Here is a 23,014-nt window from a genome sequence, read left to right as displayed (position 1 = left end):
CTCCTGGTTTTCAACAGAACACACACTTCCTTGAAAATCCTAAAAATAATAAAAGAAAAATGACCCCAGGCGTTGGCCATGTCTTCCCCATTCCCTGTTCCATATGTGTGACACAATGACAAGGTTGGCAGGACTTTTCCAAGGTACCCCTTGCAAAAACTTCAATCAGATGGTCAGAGAAGTCATTTCCATAGACATCAGAAACAGGAATACAATTTCCTGACAATGAGCGGAAATCCAAGATGAAACAAGTGGCTGCTTTCAAGCTGGGTCATCCTTTAGGTTCCCTCAAGAACTGTAATCTTAATTAAGTGGTATTCATTTATTCCCTTGTTTACTCACTGACTCACTGACTAACATATATTGAATGCCTTCTATGTGCCAAGCACAAAACTAGGACCAGTGAGTAAATATTCTAAGGAGCACATGACCATTTAATACGAGAGAGAAACTTTCCAACAAGTAGAAAAACTTAACCAAAATGGTTTAAGTCAGTGAAATTGTGAGTTCCCTGTTTCCAGAAGTTCTCGAGCAAAAGGGGATGAAGTCCAGAGGTTGGACAGAACAAACCTGAAGGTCCACTTTAGCTCCAGTTTTATAGGTACTTAATTTTTCTCTCAGGTCCTATTTGTGGAGGGGAATAAATAAGCCCTAAGTCTCAAAAGTGCTCAAAAAAATCATAGTTATTCCTATGCTATTATTATAATAAAAATGTCAACATACACTTAGCATTCACACAAAAAAAGTGGAAGTAGCAAATAAGTTATTGAAAAATGAGATTGCACTAATACAAAATAAGAAGAAAGTAATGGTTTCTACCCAAAAGACTTCAAAATAAATAAAAAGCTTTTAAAATGTTATTTTAAAGGAAAATAAATGGCCTTTTACATTTAAAATGTTTAAATAGGAAGACATTACCTTTTACCTAAACCCATATCCTCTCCAAATGAAATTACTGTTGCCTTCAAATCACTTTCCCTAGGAATTGGAATCTATGGTATTAACTCAAAGGTTTTCAAGAGTTTTTTAATAAGGTAATTTCTAAGCCACAAGAGGCAGAAGATTTATAAAAGAACCGCAATTGTACTGAAATCTTTAAATAGATATTAGCTATGGCCTTGTGACTTTTTTATAACAATGAAAGTAAATAAGAAGTCTTTTAAAACCACATAATAAATATAAAGCATGTAAAAAACTCTATGAAATTATAAAATTTTAAAAATTACTTCTTCACCCTGACAAAAAATAAAGCAAAATAATTATAACCCAGCTATCTACTGGAAAAAGAGTTTAGTAATTCTTCTCTGATTATAAAAGTAACATGTTTATTCAAGATAATTTGGAAAACAGAACAATATATAAAGAATAAAATAATAAATAAGCATCCATAAATCTCCATCAGCCAAAAATAATCAGTTAACATTTTGTTCTCTTCTTTCATTTTTACTATGCACCTATGTGTATAATTGAGATATATATGTATACATACATACATGCTTATATATAATTAAAGTAGAATTATATTGTTTAACTTTTGCTTTTTCCATTTAAGATTATAGTGAATGCACTTTGCTATTTCATTATATTTCTTCAACAATGACATTTTTGATACCGGTATAACATCATCTTTTGGAGATATCACGTTATATTTAACCAAGCCCTATTGTTGTTCATTTAGATTCTTTTAAATTTTTTACTATTATCATGAACATAGATTTTTGTGTTTCCCTGTTTCTTTCCTTTCAGTAAGCTTCTAAAAGTGGAATTACTAAGAAAAAGGGTATGAATATTTTCTAGGAGGGGACATTTTCCATTTTTCATTCATTCAATTCATTTATCATTTTAAAAAATATCTATTGAGCATCTACCATGGGCCAGGCACTATGCCAGATGATGGAGATACAGTTGTGAAAAGACAGACACTGGCCCTGTTTCACAGAGACTACAGAATCTAGGTGATGATACAGACAACCCAAGTATTGTGGTAGGAAATACAGGCGACCTCCTGTGTGGAGGATTAGAGACACAGGAATAGTATCTGAGATCTGGGGGTCAGAGAGCCTTCCTAAAGAAATTATCATCTAACCTAATATCTGAAGAATGTGCAGAAGTTTGCCAGAAATATGTGGGATTTGAGGGGAGGAAGTTTCAAAGAAGTAACAGCATGAGGACAGGTTCTCCTGCTTAGAACAACTGAGGCAGTCAAGTATGATTAGAGAGAGAGAATGTATGTATATGTGTGTGGAAGTGGGGAGAAGAGAGGCAGGATTGGGAGGGACAGTGTGAGGAGGCAAGAGATGAGACTTGAATGTAAAAAGGGGGGCAAGAGCATTTACAGCCCTTCAAGCAAAAGTAAGGAATTGGAGCTCTATCCTAAAAGTCTTGGAAGTTTTAAGAAATGGAGTGACAATACAGAAGGCAGAAAGACCAATCAGGAACAGGACAAGAACTGAAGTACATATTAAAATTAACAAAATTCTCATTTTTGCTGAGGTTACTGGGTTGACAGAGAACAGGGTAAATTCAACCACACAGCATTTCTTGAATTTGCCTGAGCGTTTCTGGACTGCAAAGAGAAATAGGCTGAAGATCATCAGGTAGTGTGGATTCTGGAGTCAGACTGTCCAGGTTCAAATCCCAGCTCTTCCTCTTAATAGTTTTATGAAGTTGGATCTCTCCAAGATCACAAGAGTAACTCACCTCATAGGGTGGTCATAAATATTAAATGAGTGAATACTTGCAAAGCACTAGAATGGTACCTGACACATAGTTAGAGCTCTATGGGCTTACTAATATTATTTCATAAGAAAACTCATGCTGTATAACAGTTTCTTCAAATACTGCTTTCTCTGAAAGGTATAGCAAAGTAGTTCCTAAAGTATTTTACATGGAAATAGGTCACACAAATTTGAACAACACTGGATTAAATAAAATTAAACAGTTTATTTACTGCAGAAATTCTCTGAGCCTTTACCATGCCAAAATAAATTACGAGCAACAAAATTAAGGAATATTGGATTAAAACCCAAAGTATAAAATGAAATCCATGAATCCATACTGATATAAATAAATGATTGAATAAATAAATAAATGGGAGAGAAGAGGTAACTCTTGCATGCAGAAGAATGCCAAATAATTTCTGTAGATACTGCTCCCTCAAGGAGGTGGAGCATGACTCCTGCTTAAGTGTGGACCATACATAGTGACCTCCTTCCAAAGAGTACAGTATACAAGGGGGGAAAAGAGTGACTTTACAGTGGAGAAACCTCACAAATACTACCTCAGCCAGGCAATGAAGGTCATAAACAGTGATAAATCATGTTAATAGCATGTACCCTGATATGATGTGATGAATATAAATAGCACTTAACATCTGTGTTCTTCCTCCAAAAAACCCACAACCCCAGACTAATCATGAGAAAAATATCAGACAAATTCCAAGAGAGGGATAGTCTACAAAATATCTGACCAGTACTCCTCAAAACTGTCAGGGTCATCAAAAATAAGGAAAGTCTGAGAAACTGTCACAGCTAAGAGGAGCCTAAGGAGACATGACAACCAAATGTAATGTGGTATCCTGGACGAAATCCTGGAACAGAGGAAGGACATTAGGTTAAAACCATGAAAATCTGAATGACGTATGAACTTTAGTTAATAATGTATTAATATTGGTTCACTAACTGTAACAAATGTACCATAGTAATGAAAGATGTTAACAGGGGAAAATGGGTATGGGATCTATGGGAACTCTCTGTACTATCATCTCAATTTTCTGTAAATCTAAATAAAACTCTCGTAAAAAATCAAGTCTACTAAAAATAATAAAATAAGTTGTGATTCACCAAGAGGAGGGCAGTGTGTGCCTCAATTCCCAAACTTATTTGTCCATGGAACCCTTTTTTGTGAAGCATCTCTCAGGGCTAGTATTCAGCAGAAAACACTCCAGGAAATGCTGATGCAGTATAAGAATCCTCTTTCCCTCATCAACCTAGAAAATTAAACACCAATCTAGCTTGCCAAAAACTGCAAAGAACTGATTTACATCCCAACTCTGTTAAGAGCGAAGTGAAGTTAAAAATAACTCATGAAACTTTAATAGGAAAAAAAAAGGGAATCAAATTTTACAAGCTACAGTTCCAAAATACTTTCTGCCCACATGTTTTACCGAATAAAAGGGGAAGGAAACACTAACTGGATTTTTTAAAGTTGTTTTTGATGGTAAAGAGCAAAGAACAACCTGACAAGGAACCACCTGTCCCCAGCTCCTTCCCAGTGCTCTTACAAAACTTCCTAGCCCACTCCCCTATAGCACACAGCACCTTCTACCTTATATTACAGCTACACGTGTCCAAGTCTTATTTCAATTACTAAACCTTGAAGTTCCCTGAAGGCAGAATTTGTATCTAATTTATTTCTGAATCTCCATAGCACACAGCAGAATGTCTTCTACTTGTAGGCATTCAGTAAATATCTTTTAAATAAATATTGCAGTAATTGGTAGAAGAGATGGCAAACACCTTTCATATTAATTCATCATAAACTTACTAAGCTCCTGCTACAGAAAGGTCAGCATACGAGATGTAATGGGAACACAAAAGTGTTTTCAAATTGTTACTGCTCTCAACAGGCTTATAACAAAAGTCAGAAAGATGTGTACAGAAATTACTATAATAGAATGCAATTTGTGATAAGGGCCATAAAATGATAGTGTGCTACAAGAGTCCAAAAGAGAGACAGATCCTTTTCAACAGGGGTAATAATAACATCAGAGAAGAGATGCCATCTGAGCTGACCCTCACAAAATAGATGGGATTTTCATAATGCAAAGCAAATAGAAAGGGCTTTCCATGACAGGAAAACAAAATAAGAAAAGTGCTCAAGATGCAAGAGGAAAGGCAAAATGATTCATTTGGAAGGGTACGTAGGGCAGTCATAAGACAGCAGAGATTGATAAAGTGGAAGGAGAAGCTGGGGACAGATAGTCAAGACTCTTAAATGTTGGGCTTTGGAGTAGGAACTTCATTTGTTAGGCATTGGGAGTCACTGAAAGTTTGTTAGAAGGCATTGAGATATATATAAGGGTTCATCTGCTTGCAGTTAAAGTTAATAATATTGACTGTATGTAAGTAGATGGGGAGAGAGACAGATTGAAAGTTGAGAGGTGTAAGAATAAGACAAGGATGTGCCTTAATGTCCAAACAAAGTAAGCACTCAACAAAACACAGTCGTCATTATCATCATCATCATTGTGATCACTACAGTAATGGTCTCGGTAATGAAAAGGAAGAGAAGGCTATAAGACTATGGGGAGAAATAATTTCTAGAACATAGTGACTATCTGGATATGGAAAACTGAGATCAAAGATATTTCAAGTCTAAATTACTGTAATAATGATAGAAACCAACTAACAGAAAGGTAAGGAAGAGATACTCATTTTAGGAATAATATAATAAACTCAGTTTTAGACACGTTGAGTCTGACCTCACAGAAGAAATGTACGGTAGACAGTTGATCATAGAGGATTGGAGCCAAAAAAGATGTGGTAGCAAAAAAGAGGGAAGATGTGGAAGCTTGAATGAGAAGACCGGAATATTCTTAACAAATTAAGTTGAAAATATTAATAATAAGATAGAGGTAGAATTGGGGGCTACACAAGCATGGAAAAAATTAGGGAAAACCCAACTGGAAAGCAGATAATGAATAACAAAAGGACTGACAGGCAGCAAAATGAATCCACTGAAAGATAGATAAATGGATTTAGACTAAACTAATGGTAAACATAGAACTTATGTGATTTTCCCCCTAAGTATTCAACAATTTGGAAGAAGAGAGAAAGTAAATGGTAGAGGTAGCCTTAGGCTGAGGACTGGAATGGCAGACAGAATAGAAGTCTGATGACACAAGAGATTATGAGGTGCAAGAGAGAACATGATGGAATGGTAGTCATGTGATCCAGACTAGGTAGCTTTGGCGCAAAAAGGAGAGAACTGCCCAACAGAACAGGGAGCTGAAGAACTAGATGACTCAAGGAGAACAAATACAGGAAGATACGCAGACAATAACTGGTAGAGGAGGTATTTAGTGTGACCATCGTTAAAGAATCAATTATTTCAACAAACATTTATTGAGAGTGTTCTGTGGGTTAGGCACTGTGTTTAGATGCTGAGGATAAAAAGCACAGTCCCTTCTCTTAAAGAATGAATAATTCAGTGCAGGGATTGGCAAACTTTCAGTATAAGGGCAGATAGTAGATATTTTAGGTTTGCAGGTCATAAGGTCTTTATTGCAACCACTGTACTAACTCTGACATTGTAGTGCCAAAGCAGCCACAGATAAAATGTAAATAAATAAGCATGACTATTTTCCAATAAAACATATTTTATTAAGTCCTATAATTTTCATGGGTCACAAGATATTATTCTTCTTTTGATTTTTCAACCAGTTGAAAGTGTAAAAAACATTCCTAGTTTGCCAGCTGTATAAAAACAGTTGGCGGAGCAGATTTGGCCCATGGGCTGTAGTGTGTCAACTCTTGATGTAGTGGGTGCGTCTGGAAAGAAAAGAGAGAAGTAGCATACATATACACAATACATAAACTTACCATTCACATATATTCTCAGCAACTAGCAATAAGCATTAAGAACAGTCCTATTACTTACCTCTCTCTCTCCTTTTCAGTCATGATAGGAAACCAACTTTTGTGTTTTATTTCTTACACTTACCATGCTAAAACTGATAATTTCTCTAAATCTTTTAGAAATTTTCAAATTTCAACAAAAAACATTTAGACCGAAAGTTTTTAGTTTTATTTTCTTGAATTTATATCTTTACAACAAAAATACCAAACAATTCTTTCACACGTGTCATTTAACGATTATGCTCTAAGACACGTTGATAATAAATATTGTCTGATTACTAGCCCTAAAGGTACCACCTAGAGATAGCAATATATTACATATTTCCTCAAATGTCCCCATGTTTTTTGTTTATATTGCTTCCTTTCACCATCTAATCTTGAAGGTTTTTTAAATGAAAATAAAAGTTGAAAAATCAAAATCTGCCTAACATCCACTGTGGAGTGTGGTAACTCAAAGCCGCAGAACAGTCTCAGGAGCAGCAGAGCCACCACGATAACTGCTGAAGCCGGGTGAGGGGCTCATGGGCTACATTTGAAATTTTTCATAATAATTTCTGAGACTGTGACAGAGAAAGAAGGTCGACTCTGTGATGTGCATTAAACGCCTCAGCAGCGGCAGTCACAGAGTCCTCAGCACTGTGAGGAAGGCTCACAAACAGTGCTACTCACAGGCAGGTGGACCAGGCCACGCCGAGGCAAAGGACATTTAAAAGAGTTAGGGGCATATGACAGAACTTATTAAGTTCCTATTTTAACAGCTTTTACAGTTTTTCAGTTTAAATTATTTTATTCTTTTAAAGTGACTTTTAGTTGTTTTCAGTCTATTTTAGATACAAGGTTCATTTGAGTTCTGTAACAGAATACAATCAGTATATAACAACCTGCTGTGAGAAAAAATATATTTTAAATACAGTATCAGTAACACTGGCTTCAAAAGCCAAAATTTTAAGGGAAAAGTGAGTCAGTCCATTCTCATTTCATTCCTTTATTATCACAGAGATGAGGAACAAATTGCCGCATAATACTTTTATTATATTTTAAATTTCAGGCCAGTATAGTACACAGTTTTTTTTTTCCTTCTACTCAATGTTTTTAGGATTACTATAGTTACATAAGTGTGAACCTCAGTTTAAACCTCGGTTTTACTTTCAGTAAAAAGGAAGAGTATGTAAACACTATTCCCATCACTTTAGTGGTTCTTACCCAGTCTTTCATATAATGCATAATATATACTCCTGATATCAATCAAGATCTTTTACTCTGCATTATGTAACTTAGCATGAAAAAATAAAATTAAAATGAACAATAGCCAACCTGTGCTTTCCTCATATATACCAAAGGTTCTTTAAGATGCTCAGGAGGTGCAGCAGGATGACTAGGTAAAGGAAACCTAGGGACAAAAAGAGGCAGCTAAATATCGTACATTATTCTTGATTAATTAATTCTCTTGGTTAGAAATTACTTACCTCTGTAGTCCATGTTATAAATGAAATGGAATATTTGTTAGCAGTTCTATGTTTATACAAGGTGCAACAGCCTAATAAAACTTCAATTCTTATCCTACTAGTATGGTAGTTTTGGATTAGCAATTTAATTACTTGCTAAAAGTTAAATTGCATGATAATCTGAATTTATAAATTGAGGTAATTTTAAAATTACTTAGCTCTGTAAATGCTCATATGAAAATTGTCATGACTGTTAATAATAAGCTCTAGATACCTCAGTATTTCTTCTTATATGCCAGGTAGTTTAAAAACTATATATTTCATACTGCTCAATATATCATTTGTAAAGGGACATGTGGTTTATAATTAAATATTGCTCTAAAATCCTTCCATTTTAATGGTAATTATTTCTAAATTTAATAAAACTTAGAAATTTAAGACTGAAACTTGAGAGTACTTACTCATGATCTTAATAGTTATTTAATTCTCAAAGAAATTTATCCCAAAAAAACAGGTAACAGTTAAGCAGCAACCCAAAGATCATTAATATTAAAACCAAAATCAAGTTAGATATTTATTCATTGAGAAATATTTAACGAGAGCCTACTAAGTGTCCAAGGTAAAAGAGATACAGCAGTGAACAAAACAGGCTAAAATCTCTGTCCTCACGGCGCTCATATTTAGTAATACGAAGAGATGAGGGTCATCAGATAAGAAAATGCAGAAACCTGCACATCACTCTTGACTCCTCCCTCTTTCTGTCCCCCAAATTCCCCTAAACACTACTCATCTTTTTCTACCCCACTGATGCTGTTTTAGGCAACCAACATTTCTCGCCTGCACCCATCTGACAGATTTCAAGCAGTCTCCCCTGCTTCCACATTACTTTCAACCTATTTGCAAATTTGCCTGGCTGTTAGCCAGGAGCAATGTCTTCCTTATTCACCAGTGACTGTATTTCCAGTGTCTAGGATAATGCCTGACACATACTAGATAACCAGCACGTTGCTGAATGAATAAAACGCAAAGGTGACCATGTCACTACTCTGCTTAAAATTGTAAACTGGCACCCAAATGCTTTTCGGATCCAGGCCTTGAGTAAGAAGCACATCCCTGCCTACAGATCTAGCATGATCCTTGACCATGCCCCTTTCCCATCTACCATCCAGCCATACAACTTTTGTTCCTCCAATGTATCACGTTCTTTTCTACCTCTAAACCTCTGGGCCTGTTGTTCACTTCTGCTTAAGGCACTTTTCTTCTCTACTCCTTCCCCTGACTAACTTTAGCTTAGCTTTTTGATCTCAGTCTGAATACTGTTTCCTTTAGTAAATCATTATGACTTCGCCAATTGGGAGTTAAGTGTCTGCCCTATGTGCTGCTTGTACTTACCCTATCATAGCACTTATCATATTGTACGATAATTGCCTCTTTAGAGTCTGTGTGCCCCACTGGGATGTAAGCTCCATGAAAGCAAAGACTACCTAGCTTGTTCATTATCCTCAGCACCTAACTCAGTGCATAACGCATAGCAAGTACATACTAACATTTGAAACTAAGAGGGCAAAGAAGAACCACATGATTAGGACATTTTGAAGATAGCCAGGTGTACTGCCTCAGCCCTCTTCCAGCACATGCCATGACTGTCTATAAAGACATACCCAATCTTGTGGTCTAGTATAAGGTACTCATTATCTAAAATCTTTCCATTTGGGGCCCATTACTGTTCAACACTTATACATCTCAAAGGTATGGAAGATACCTGCATAAATCTACTATAACAGTAGACTATGATATATGTTTTTATAATATATACACATATAGAAGGTTAAATAAAAAGGTTTATATGCTGGTTTATATGCTTCTTTAAAGGGAAAATGATAGGTCATCTAATTCTTTATAAACTGCTCTACACAAAATACAATGAAAAGAAGGAAATTGGTGCATTTTCAATGTAAAGACCGTCTTATTAAATCTTTATAGTAGGTTTAACATTAACAATTACACTGAGCTTCCTCAGTTCAACAAATATTTATCGTGTGTTAGCATTGGTAGGTGGCTCAATAACTATTTGTTGATTCAATGTCATTTATTTGATGCTCTAGGAGATACTAAAAGAAATGTAAGACATAATTCTTGTTTCAGAACACTTTTAATCTAGGCAAGAAATAAAATATAAATATATGTGATATGTAGTAAAATGTATAGGCTTTGGAATCAGACAGCTAGAGGTGAAGCTCTAGCACTGCCATTTACTAGCTACATGATTGTCATTAAGCTACTTTAAGGTAACTTTAAGGTCTAAGCCTCAGTTTTCTCTTTCATAAAATGATGATAATAATAGATTCTACTTCATAGGGTTGTTATGAAGATTACATTATGTAAGGTAATGCATATAAAGTGCTTAGCACAGTGCTTGACATAAAATAAGCATTCAATCAATGTAAATTATCATTCATATAATATTAAATAGTTATTATCACAACAATAATTAAATAAAGTAGGTAATCTGAAGTGAGAAAAGTTAACCTGGGCTAGAGTTACAAGTTTCATGTAAATGACAGAATACATAAATTTTTCTGCTATATTTGTTAAATAAGAATCTGACTAAAATTTTTGGAATGATTACTAAAATAAGTAAAATGAAGTCAGCAATTTTCAGGTATGATCTGCATAGCTCACGTGTCCACACATCTATTAGGCATGAGAGTATTTTTTTTCAGCTCCAATTATTTAACCTAATGAATACTTCTACTTTTACTTTTTGCTTTCTTTACTTATCCATCTAGTGGTTTCTGCCAGTGAAAAATGCAACAGAATATGCTAAGTCCACTTTATTCTCCCGAATTATGTTAGGGGAATGCTTCTTCCCCACTCCAGATGCATCCTTCCATGGGAAAACAGCTCCCTTACTGTAACATTCTTGGCCTCTCTCCAGGGCTGTACTCACTACACCAGAAGAGGTTTAATGCCTTATCCAGTTTTTAAATTTTCAAAGAAAAAAGTGAACATGCTCATCAATGCTTTTAACGGGAAGGTTAAGTCTATTTAATTCTGGAGTTCAGTTAAAGGGCTCATTTTGCTTTTGCACTAAACTATGTCCTCCTACATAGTCTTCGTCAGAAATAAAAGTATAATTTTGATCTTTCATTTGCCTTTAAGTTTCATCTTGTTTCTCAATTTGTTCAGAACCCAAGTGAGGAAAAAAGGTAGAAGTACTGGACTCCTTCAAATATCCCAACAAGTTATTCAAAAATATTTATTAAATGTCTATTGTGTAGGATACTGAAGATATGACAATGAATGAAATACTGTCCCTGCCGTCAAATAAAAAGGCATTCTGTCTCACAGAACAATTTCCAGGAATGCATTATACCACAAAAATAGCAATCATCAGTAATATCCCCTCAGATGAGGATCTAATGTTTGGAATTATACACAACAGATGATTTTATTCCTCCAGTATCAGAGACAAAGACACGAAAGTTACAGGCTTTCTATGTAATGGGCAGAGATAAATCACCATGTTCATATTAGTTTAATCAACCTGTGGCATCTCTACTACATTTTGTAAATTTAAAACCTTATTTGTCATGATAAATGTCTATTACTTTGGTGACTAGTATGAAAAGTATGGTCACAGTCAACTTTCATTAATAGATAGCACTTATATATGTTGTCATTTAAGAGTTCAAAAACCAACTTGGAAGATGGCGATAAGCAATGAAACAAATACTAATTTAAAAAATGTGTGTCTAAGCGCAAGTCCACAGGTATTCATCTGAGTCTTTTTATTTTAGAAACAGTTCTGGTAAACTAGATTATCTTGTTTCCCACTTAACAGCTAAAGGGGAAAACTGGAAATGGAAGTGGTAGAGACCAGAGAATGCTGGAGACACAGATACATTGACAGCAGTAAAAAAAAAAAAAAAAAGAAAAGAAAAAATAGCAGACATAAGATTCTATTAGACTATAAATTCCATGAGGGCAAGAATTGTGTTTATTGTTCTACACTATGTTCCCAATGCCTAGCACAGTGCTAGCAATAAATAATTGATGAATAATGGAATATTGAATAAACTACAAAAGCTAATATTCTGGATCTATATGTTTTATAACGACAAATAGTTCTATATACCTCAGTAGAGTCTGAGGGTAAACCCAGATAAATAAAAGCATTGATGTTCTTAATAATGACACCAATTTTGCAAAAAAAAAAAGCTAATTATGTTTAGAATGTTTATAGTCAGTTTATAAAGACAGAAAAAGGTAATATCCAAAATGGCAACAATAAAAAGAATGCTGGTAAGCTTAAGTTATCTGAAATATTAACTTAGGCTAAATATCTTATTCCCTAATTATACTGGATAAATGAATTGTTAATATAAAATTTTCTGCAATAAAAAATGCCCACCTATTCATTGATTCTCAGGCAAGACTATAATTTTTAACAGTATTAATTTACTTGAAATGTTATGTAAATACTAATGAGAATAATAACACAATGAGTGTACATAGCAATACTGTATTCATTACTTACAAAGTAAATATAGCTAAACACAACAGTATCTCAAAATAGGTAGGAAAAACTCACACACTCAGTTCACTATAAACAGCATTCTGAAGTTTCTTCTCCCAACCTATTTAAAAGAAAAAAAATGAATAAAATACACAAATATATTAGTTTTAAAAATAAACATACATTATAAATTTATCTCACTAAAGCTTGAACATCATATTCACTTGTGAAAGAAATTTATCATCTGCCAATTGCTGTGTAAAGTGTTAAGGAATTATTTCCTATATATTTACCATATCCCTTGGCTAACACTGAGTAGCAAAGTCATCAGCATGATATTATTTTGTAAGTAAAACTATTGCATCATTTTCTTAAGATGAGAGGATCATTTCCTTCTTCCACTGTTAAGGTGCTCAATGAATGCCAAAATCTTTGGCTACTATACTACTAGCGCTATGAGGAATGTGCAAGGGAAGGGCAAGAAACAGCTAGACACTTGACAAAGACAGATCACAAGTAATTAGTTACAATCAACTAGTCAGTAAACTCCTGAACAACAGAAGCAGATTATTATGAGGTACCACCAGTCAGATCAGTTAGCTTGGCTGCTAAGTAGTTGAATTTATCTGGGTAAGTAAACCACTTAATAGCTCAGTTCCCACGTGCAAAGGTTGGAATAGGGAATCCCTCTTGCTCTAAAAAAGCTGGGATTGTCTTTTGTTTTCTTTGAAAGGGTAGAAAAGAGGAGGTAAAAGAAGTGTAGAAGGAAAAAAGCCACAAATAAAATGTAAAAAGACAAGTTACTTAACTAAGGAGATTCTTAATACATTCAGGATGTATTTTGACCAGGAAGGAAAACAGTATTCAAAACTGATTAATGTAAAGCAGTCATTTCCACAGTGTTCCTGAATTATTGAAGAATTTTATTGAAATGTCTGAAAGTTCTAATTCTCTCCAAATAGAAACCTATCCAGCCACTGTTTCACAATTTTGAAAAGTAATTGGAAGGCTGGGAATAAAATATTCCCTCCAAATAAAGTATTTCTTATTTTGCCTTAAAGAATTAGGGGGAAAAAAAGCAACTTACAAACCTGATGTTTTAAAGAATTCTTTAATATCTTCTTTTAGTGATTCAAGTTTAATCTCAGGTCTCTGAAGACTGGCCTAATTTTAGAAAGAAGAAGAAAAAGAGGAAGAAAGGAAAAGACAGAGGTCAAAAGTAAGTCATTTGGGATGATATTTAATGCCAATGAAATTTTTTAAAAAGGAGTGTTCAAATGTGCATACTATTTTAAAAAAATCCCCTCTGAGGTCAGAGCACCTGAACATCTGGAATAGCTCATAAGAGAAGATTTTTTTCACCTACTCTGAAAATAGAGAATCTGTGACAGCATACTGTAGTTTACTCAAAATACAAAAACTTGCAGCTTATGAATACTTAACATCTTCATCTAGGATTTTTATCTTTATGAATACTTAACATCTATTTTTCTAGTAGGAAAAATACTCAGATTTATAAATTCATTCCCTTAATATTATATCCAACATGTATGGCACCTACACCTAACGACCAAACACCCAGTTGCATCCAAATAAATGAATCTTTGAATAGTGTCTTCCTCTTTGGATTGCTGCTCAGTGTAAACCTGCATTTGTTGTGCATATTTATGGAAAATACATAAAACTACTGGTTCGCAGATGCTTATTAGTGTCTCTTTCATCTTTAAGTGCATGCTTTCTATTCTACTGGTTTTTCACACTGTACTTTTTACCAAAACTAATAATTTCTCCAACTTATAATGGCTTCAGTCACTTTCAAAGTATTTATCTTTCATCACCTAGCTCTCTTTATGAAATTCTAAAAGCATTTTTCTTAAGAAGGCATTTCTATTAGGGTATCTCATAAGCATTTCAAATCTAAGAAATCAAAAACTGATTTTATCTTCCACTTACTACCTTGCTCCTTCTCTTCTGTTTTTTAATCCTCATCCATATAATGACCATTCCCCAGATCTTCTAAGTTAGAAACTTCACTTAATCTCAATTCGACTCCAACTCTTCTAGGATTCAACCCCTTTCTGGGAGGATGGCATTGGTGGTGGTAGGTTTAATCTCCCTGATTTCCACATAAAAACAGCACAAGCTACTAGATAGCAAAACCAAAATCCCACGGAAAACATTTACAACAAAACTTGGTGATAAGATATCCCCCACAAACCTAAAACACAAGCAGTTGGGGAAAAACTAACAGCCACAAGACCTGTACGGTATTAGCATCCATGAAGGAAAAAGCAGAGGGAAGCAGTGGGTATCTGATGGATGTGAAAACAGGAGAACCCCAAAATAGCCAACAAGTATTCACTGGAACACATAATGAGCCAATTTTAGAACAGGAGCTGAAACTGGGAGGGGTTTTGCCTAATCCAATATAGCAGATGAGGTCTGAAGAGACTAGAGCAGCCTAGCACCATGAATTCTTGAAACTGACCAACCAGGGCTCCCTTTCCAGACACTGCCACACCAAGGAGAAAATATTGATAGAGAAATAAAAACTGAGGATGACAGGGAACCAGCTTACTACTTTGAAAACTGGTAAATAAAAGAAAAAGGCATTTAGCCTGCCTTTCCTACAGGAACTGTAGCACTGGGTAACTAAATAATAGATAAGGGGAAATGTCTCTTTATTAAAGTATTCCAGCTAACAACTAAAACAGATATGATATAATTAGAATACCACCATTTTGCAACCCCTAACAAATTACTAATCCTAGGCATTGAGCAGAAACACCTATTAACATTGCAAAAGACAAGCAGACATTATGTGCTTCTCAATGGAAGCACACTCCACTGCCAATAGTCGTGGCCAAAGGGATGATACCTGAATCTGATCAAGCCTCTGGGTCCAGCTGTCAATTTACAAGTCATACAAAGGACAGAGGAACACATTAAGTTGCACCGTGAGTATGCAATCAGAAAAATCCAGGATGTGAGAAACTCTAAAGGTCAAATGGCCCAGTTCTTCAGCTGATAAATTATAAGAAAAAAGAAGGGAAGGAGAAAAAACCTGTAGATTTAAAGACTTAAAAGGCATCAAAAAAACTTTTTTGATTGGCAAGACTCAGTGTCTAGGGATGTGCATTTGGTTAATAAAACTATCAAGAAATGCAGGAAAGTGATTACCATAAAAATCAGGTTGTCAGGGAGGGAGGGCTTTGTGATTGGGATGGAATAACAGAGGGGTTTCTGGTGTGGCTGGCAAAGTTTCACTTTTTTACCACGGTGGTTGTTACAAGGTTGTTCACCTTATAATAATTCATTACATTATAGATTTGTTTTGTGTAGTTTCTGTTTTATTTTACAATAAAAAGGGTCAAAAAAGAAAAGGAAAAATATGTCTCCCAATCTATTCCTTCTCTCCATTCTAAAGTCCCACACTTAAGTCTCAGTCCTCATCACTTCTCATTTGGATCACTGCAACAGCTTCTGAACTGGACATCTTGCCACTTTATTTTAATTGCAACTGTCCCCCACTTGGCATTCTCACATCCCCTTATTCTATTTTTTCTTCTCTCTTAGCATTTATTACCTCCTAATATACTGTATGATTAACTTATTACTATGTTTACTGGTATGGTGTCTATCACCCTACACTAGAAGTGGTAAGCTCTACTAGGGCGGGTATCTTTGTCTTTGGGTTCACTGTTGTATCCCAAGTCCCTAGAATAGTTACTTTCACACAGTAGGTATTCAATAAGTGTTTATTGGATAAATGAACCAATTTCTCCCTTTTCCAATCCACGCTTCAGCATTTTCTTCCTAAAACATAAATCTTTCCTGGCTGTGGATCTCCACAGCATACCCAAGAAGTCTAAACTTGTCAACAGGGCACACTTGGCCCTTCACAATGTAGGCCACCTTACCTCTCCAAATTCATCTGAGGTTGGTGTCAAGATGGCAGCACAAGCAGACTCTGAACTCACCTCCTCCCACGGACACAACAAATTTACAACTAACTCTTGGAACAATGACTCCTGAGAGAGAACTGAAAACTGGATAAAAAGAACCCCCACAACAAGGGACAGTCCTGACTAAGAGGGAAGAGGCAGAAATTCCTTTCTGGAGAGGAAAAAAGCCACCTTCACAAGCCACAGTGCTTCATGGCTGGCCAGGAGCAATCCTAAGGTATGCAGCCTTCCCTGGAGGAGTGGGGGACGTGAGTGGGGGAGCGTTACCACTATAAGCATCCTTTGGACTCAGCACAACCGAGATGAGTGTCGTAATATCTGGCTTTGCTGGCTACAAACAACAACAGGGAATAGCCCCAGAAAAGCTATCTGACATAAGGGGAAAAAGCTGGCTGTTAAAGGGCCCATGCACAAATTCACCTGCTTTGGAAAGCAACCTAAAATCACCAAAAAGAAAGGTGCACAGTCCTTTGGTGAAAAGAGACTCACCTGATAGGGGCTGGGTGCATCTCAGTGAGAGGTGAGACCTCTACAGGGACTGAGACCTTGGCGGCAGCCATTATTGTAACCTAGTACAGGTGTGCTGACACAGACGCTGGCTGACTCATTGGAGTTCTTTCCTTGGCCTGTTAGCCCAGGGTCTGCCCCACCCACTAGAGCACCAATTTAATCCAGCTCAGCCAGAGCAGGCAGTCTGCTCTAGGGACTGGCCCCACCCAAGAGCAAGCCCTGGGGGAACTTGTGGGTCTGCAAAGGCTGGGTGCCTGGATCCTGTGCAGCCAAGCAAGTGGGTCTGTCTCTGTGGGGCAGGGTGTGTGCGAGGAGCAGGTAGAGTGTGCAGCATTGGTTGAGTGTGTGGGGCCTCTGCAGTGGGGTGACTGGGTCTGCTTCAGGGGGTCGGGGTGCACGCAAGGGGCAGGACTGTGTTGATGGTGTGTGTGGCCCAGTGGGTAGTGGGGCTTGTAAACTGCAGAAGACTTCTGCTTCTCAAACAGCCACATAGGGGATCGGCCCCACCTTCCAAAGCCTGAAACAATTGGGTGCTCCTGTGCCTAGGGCCAGCCCCACTCAGCTGCAATCCAGAGAGCTGACAAGAGCCTTGCAGGCCAGAGGTGTACAGCAATTGTAAGCCCCTGAGCTTAGCAACCAGCCATGCTGGGGGCCCACTCACTTAACAGAAAAACTGCAACAGGAATGTGCTATTAGACCTTGCAGCCAACTGTGCTGGGGCTCCCCATGCCCGATAAAGCGACTGAAGGGTCCATAGCAGCCACGTGCAGCTGAGCATTACAACCAGCTGGCCAGGGGGACAGCCTAGCCTCCCTGGGCACCTGCAGCAAGAGCAACCCTGCCACAACAGAAGGACACACGTAGCCCACACAGGGGTCACTCCTGGAATATTTGCAACTGGTGACAAGTGTTGCACTGCCTGGGCCTCATAAGGTATCTCTTACATAACGCCACCTCTCCAAGATCAGGAGACGTAGCTGACCTACCTAATACATAGATATAAGCACAGAGAAAGAGGAAAAATGAGGAGACAAAGGAATGCATTCCAAGTAAGGCAACAGGACAAAACCCCAGAAAAAGAACTAAATGAAACAGAAACAAACAATCTACCTGATAAAGAGTTCAAACAAAAAGTCATAAGGATGCCCACTGATCTTGGGAGAATGGATGAAGTCAGTGAGAACTTCAACAAAGAATTGGAAAATACAAAAAAGAACCAATCAGAAATGAAGAATACAATACTGCAAATGAAAAATTCACTAGAAAGACTCAATAGTAGAGTAGATGATACAGAAGAACAGATCAGTGAGCTGGATGAAAGACTAGAGGAAATCACCCAAGCTGAACAGATAAAAGAAAAAAGAATTAAAAAGAATGAGAACAGTCTAAGGGACCTCTGTGACAACATCAAGCACACTAACATCCGTATTATAGGTGTCCCAGAAGGAGAAGAGAGAGACAAAGGGGCAGAGAATCTATTTGAAGATATAATAGCCGAAAACTTTCCTAACCTAAGGAAGGAAACAGACATCCAGGTACAGGAAGCACAGAGAGCACCAAAGATAAACCCAAGGAGGCCCACACCAAGACACATTATAATTAAAATGTCAAGAATTAAAGAGAGAATCCTAAAAGCCACAAGAGAAAGGCAACAAATTACATGCAAAGGAAACCCCATAAGGCTATCAGCCGACTTCTCAGCAGAAACCTTACAGGCTACAAGGGAGTGGCATGATATATTTAACGTGCTGAAAGGAAAAACCCTACAGCTAAGAATACTCTATCCAAAAAGGTTATCATTCAGAATGGAAGGAGAGATAAAGAGTTTCCTGGACAAGCAAAAATTAAAGGAGTTTATCACCAAGAAACCAGTCTTACAAGAAATGCTAAAGGGACTTATTTAAGTGGGAAAGAGAAGACCACAAATAGGAATAAGATAATTGTCAAAAAAAAAAAAAGCAAGAAAATCCCTGGTAAAGGCAAAAATACAGTAAAGGTAGCAGATCAACCACCTATGAAGATAATATGAAGGTCAAAAGACAAAAGTACTAAAATTACCTATTTCCATGATAAGAGAGTAACAGATATACACACACACAAAAAGAGGTTAGATATGATATCAAAAACATAAAATGTGGGAGGAGGGGAATAAAAGAGTAGAGGTTTTATAAAGAGGTCAAAGTAGGAAGACTATCAACTTAATATAGATTGCTATATACGTAGGTTATTATAAATGAACCTCATGGTAATCACAAAGCAGAAACCTACCAGAAAGACACAAAAAAATTAAGAGAAAGAAACCCAAACATAATACTAAAGAAAGCCATCAAACCACCAGGGAAGAGAGCAAGGGAAGAAGAAAGGAACATAGAAGAACTACTAAAACACCCAGAAAAAAAGTAACAAAATGGCAATAAGTACATACTTATTAATAGCTACTTTAAATGTCAATGGAGTAAATGCCCCAGTCAAAAGGCACAGGGTGGCTGACTGGATTAAAAAACAAGACCGATATATACGCTGCATACAAAGAGACACACTTCAGACCTAAAGACACTCACAAACCGAAAGTGAAGGGATGGAAAAAGATACTCCATGCAAATGGCAATGAAAATAAAGCTGGGATAACAATACTTATATCAGACAAAACAGACTTTAAAACAAAAACTGTAACAAGAGACAAAGAAGGGCACTACATAATGATCAAGGGAACAACCCAACAAGAGGATACAACACTTGTAAATATCTATGCACTCACCATAGGAGCACCTAAATATATAAAGCAATTATTAACAGACATAAAAGGAGAAATATACAGTAACACAATAATAGTAGGGGAATTTAACACCCCACTTACACCAATGGATAGATCATCCAAACAGAAAATAAATAAGGAAACATTGGCCTTAAACGACATATTAGACAGGATGGACTTAGTAGATCTATATAGAACATTCCATCCAAAAACCACAGAATACAGCTTCTTTTCAAATGCATATGGAACATTCTCCAGGATTGATCACATATTAGGCCACAAAACGAGTCTACACAAATTTAAGAAGGATGAAATAACACCAACCGTCTTTTCTGACTACAATGGTATGAAACTAGAAATCAACTACAAGAAGAAAATCAGAAAAGCCCCAAATATGTGGAGATTAAACAAAATGCTACTGAGCAACAATTGAGTGAAGGAAGAAATCAAAGGAGATATCAAAAAATACCTGGAGACAAATGAAAATGGAAATACGACATGCCAAAATTTATGGGATAAAGCAAAAGTGGTTCTAAGAGGGAAGTTTATAGCAATACAGGCCTACCTCAACAAACAAGAAAAACCTCAAATAAACAATCTTAACAGTGCACCTAAAGGAAATGGAAAAAGAAGAACAAAGCCCAAAATCAGTAGAGGGAAGGAAATAATAAAAATCAGAGCAGAAATAAATGAAATAGAGACTAAAAAAAAAAATAGAAAAAAATCAATGAAACCAAGAGCTGGTTCTTGGAAAAGATAAACAAAATTGACAAACGTTTAGCTAGACTCAACAAGAAAAAAAAGAGAAGGCTCAAATAAATAAAATTAGAAACGCAAAAGGAGAAATTACAATGGTCACCTCAGAGATGCAAAAGATTATAAGAGAATACTATGAAAAGCTATATGCCAAGAAATTGGATAATCTAGAAGAAAGGGATAAATTCTTAGAATCACACAACCTTCCAAAACTGAAACAAGAAGAAATAGAGAATTTGAGTAGACCAATCATCAATAAAGAGATTGAAACAGTGATCAAAAACCTTCCAAAAAATAAAAGTCCAGGACCAGACGGCTTCCCTGGTGAATTCTACCAAACATTCAAAGAAGACTTAAGGCCTATCCTTCTCACACTCTTCCAAAAAATTGAAGGGGAGGGGAAGCTTCCTAACTCATTCTACAATGCAAACATTACCCTGATACCAAAACCAGACAAAGACAACACAAAAAAAGAAAATTACAGGCCAATACCACTGATGAACATTGATGCAAAAATCCTCAACAAAATACTAGCAAATCAAATACAACAATACATTAAAAAGATCATACACCATGATCAAGTGGGATTTATTCCAGGGATACAGGGATGGTTCAACATCTGCAAATCAATCAATGTGATACACCACATTAACAAAATGAAGAATAAAAATCACATGATCATCTCAACAGATGCAGAGAAAGCATTTGACAAGATACAGTATCAATTTATGATAAAAACTCTGAATAAAATGGGTATAGAAGGAAAGCACCTCAACATAATAAAGGCCATATATGACAAACCCAGAGCTAATATCATTCTCAATGGAGAAAACCTGAAAGCTATCCCTTTAAGAACAGGAACCAGACAAGGATGCCCACTCTCACCACTCCTATTTAACATAGTATTGGAAGTCCTAGCCAGAGCAATCAGGCAAGAAAAAGAAATAAAAAGGATCCAAATTGGAAAGGAAGAAGCGAAACTGCCATTATTTGCAGATGACATGATTTTATATATAGAAAACTCTAAAGAATCCACCAAAAAACTTTTAGAAATAATAAATGAATACGGTAAAGTTGCAGGATACAAAATGAACATACAAAAATCAGTTGCCTTTCTATACACGAACAAATGAAGTAGCAGAAAGAGAAATTAAGAATACAAATCCATTTACAATTGCAACAAAAAGAATAAAATACCTAGGAATAAACTTAACCAAAGAGGTGAAAGATCTGTACACTGAAAACTATAAAACATTGTTGAAAGAAACTGAACAAGACACAAAGAAATGGAAAGATATTCTGTGTTCTTGGATTGGAAGAATTAACATAGTTAAGATGTCCATACTTCCTAAAGCAATCTATAGATTCAATGCAACCCCTATCAAAGTTCCAACAACATTTTTCACAGAAATAGAACAAAGAATCCTAAACTTTATATGGAACAACAAAAGACTCCGAATAGCCAAAGAAATCCTGAGAAAAAAGAACAAAGCTGGAGGTATCACATTCCCTGATTTAAAAATGTACTACAAAGCTGTAACCAAAACAGCATGGTACTGGCACAAAAATAGAGACACAGATCAATGGAACAGAATCAAGAGCCCAGAAATAAACCCACACATCTATGGACAGCTAATTTTCAACAAGGGAGCCAAGAACATACAATGGAGAAAGGAAAGTCTCTTCAACAAATGGTGTTGGGGAAACTGGACAGCCACACTGAAAGGAATGAAAGTAGACCATTGTCTTACACCATACACAAAAATTAACTCCAAATGGATTAAAGACTTGAATGTAAGACCTGAAACCATGAAACTTCTAGAACAAAACATAGGCAGTACGCTCTTCGACATCGGTCTTAGCAGCATATTTTCAAGTACCATGTCTGACCGGGCAAGGGAAACAATAGAAAAAATAAACATATGGGACTACATCAAACTAAAAAGCCTCTGCACAGCAAAGGAAACCATCAACAAAATGAAAAGACAACCTAACAACTGGGAGAAGATATTTGCAAACCATATATCTGATAAGGGGTTAACATACAAAATATATAAAGAACTCATACATCTCAACAACAAAAAAACTAACAACCCAATTAAAAAATGGGCAAAAGACCTGAACAGACATTTCTCCAAAGAAGATATACAGATGGCCAACAGGCACATGAAAAGATGTTCAACATCAGTAACTATGAGGGAAATGCAAATCAAAACTACAATAAGATATCACCTCACTCCTGTCAGAATGGCTATAATTAACAAGACAGGAAACAACAAGTGGTGGAGAAAATGTAGAGAGAAAGGAATACTCATATACTGCTGGTGGGAGTGCAAATTGGTGCAGCCACTATGGAAAACAGTATGGAGATTCCCCAAAAAAGTAAGAATAGAACCATATGATCCAGCTATTCCACTGCTGGGTAT

General features: G+C 36.3%; 1 protein-coding gene across 8 annotated transcripts in view; it reads right to left on the bottom strand.

The window, feature by feature from the left end:
• TBC1D19 (TBC1 domain family member 19) overlaps nt 1-23,014 on the bottom strand; it is a 137,143-nt gene that overhangs the window by 97,313 nt on the left and 16,816 nt on the right. For 3 of the 8 annotated variants that reach the window (XM_014786654.2, XM_087434153.1, XM_004418964.3), the window contains exons 2-4: nt 13,694-13,766; nt 12,678-12,723; nt 7,953-8,028 (exon numbers count right to left, since the gene is read on the bottom strand). The exons of 2 other annotated variants lie outside the window; for them this stretch is intronic. In XM_014786654.2, the coding sequence (XP_014642140.1) occupies nt 7,953-8,028; nt 12,678-12,723; nt 13,694-13,766 (195 nt within the window). Of the gene's footprint in view, nt 1-7,952; nt 8,029-12,677; nt 12,726-13,693; nt 13,767-17,056; nt 17,142-23,014 lie in introns of those variants that run through there. 3 more of the 8 variants (XM_087434157.1, XM_087434154.1, XM_087434158.1) reach the window with 3 other exon arrangements.

This window comes from Ceratotherium simum, chromosome 8 (genome assembly GCF_057802395.1).
Source record: "Ceratotherium simum simum isolate JZ-2026a chromosome 8, ASM5780239v1, whole genome shotgun sequence".
NCBI classification, from domain to species: domain Eukaryota; kingdom Metazoa; phylum Chordata; class Mammalia; order Perissodactyla; family Rhinocerotidae; genus Ceratotherium; species Ceratotherium simum.
Note: the sequence above shows the minus strand (reverse complement) of the source record. Positions and strands in the feature narration are given on the sequence as shown.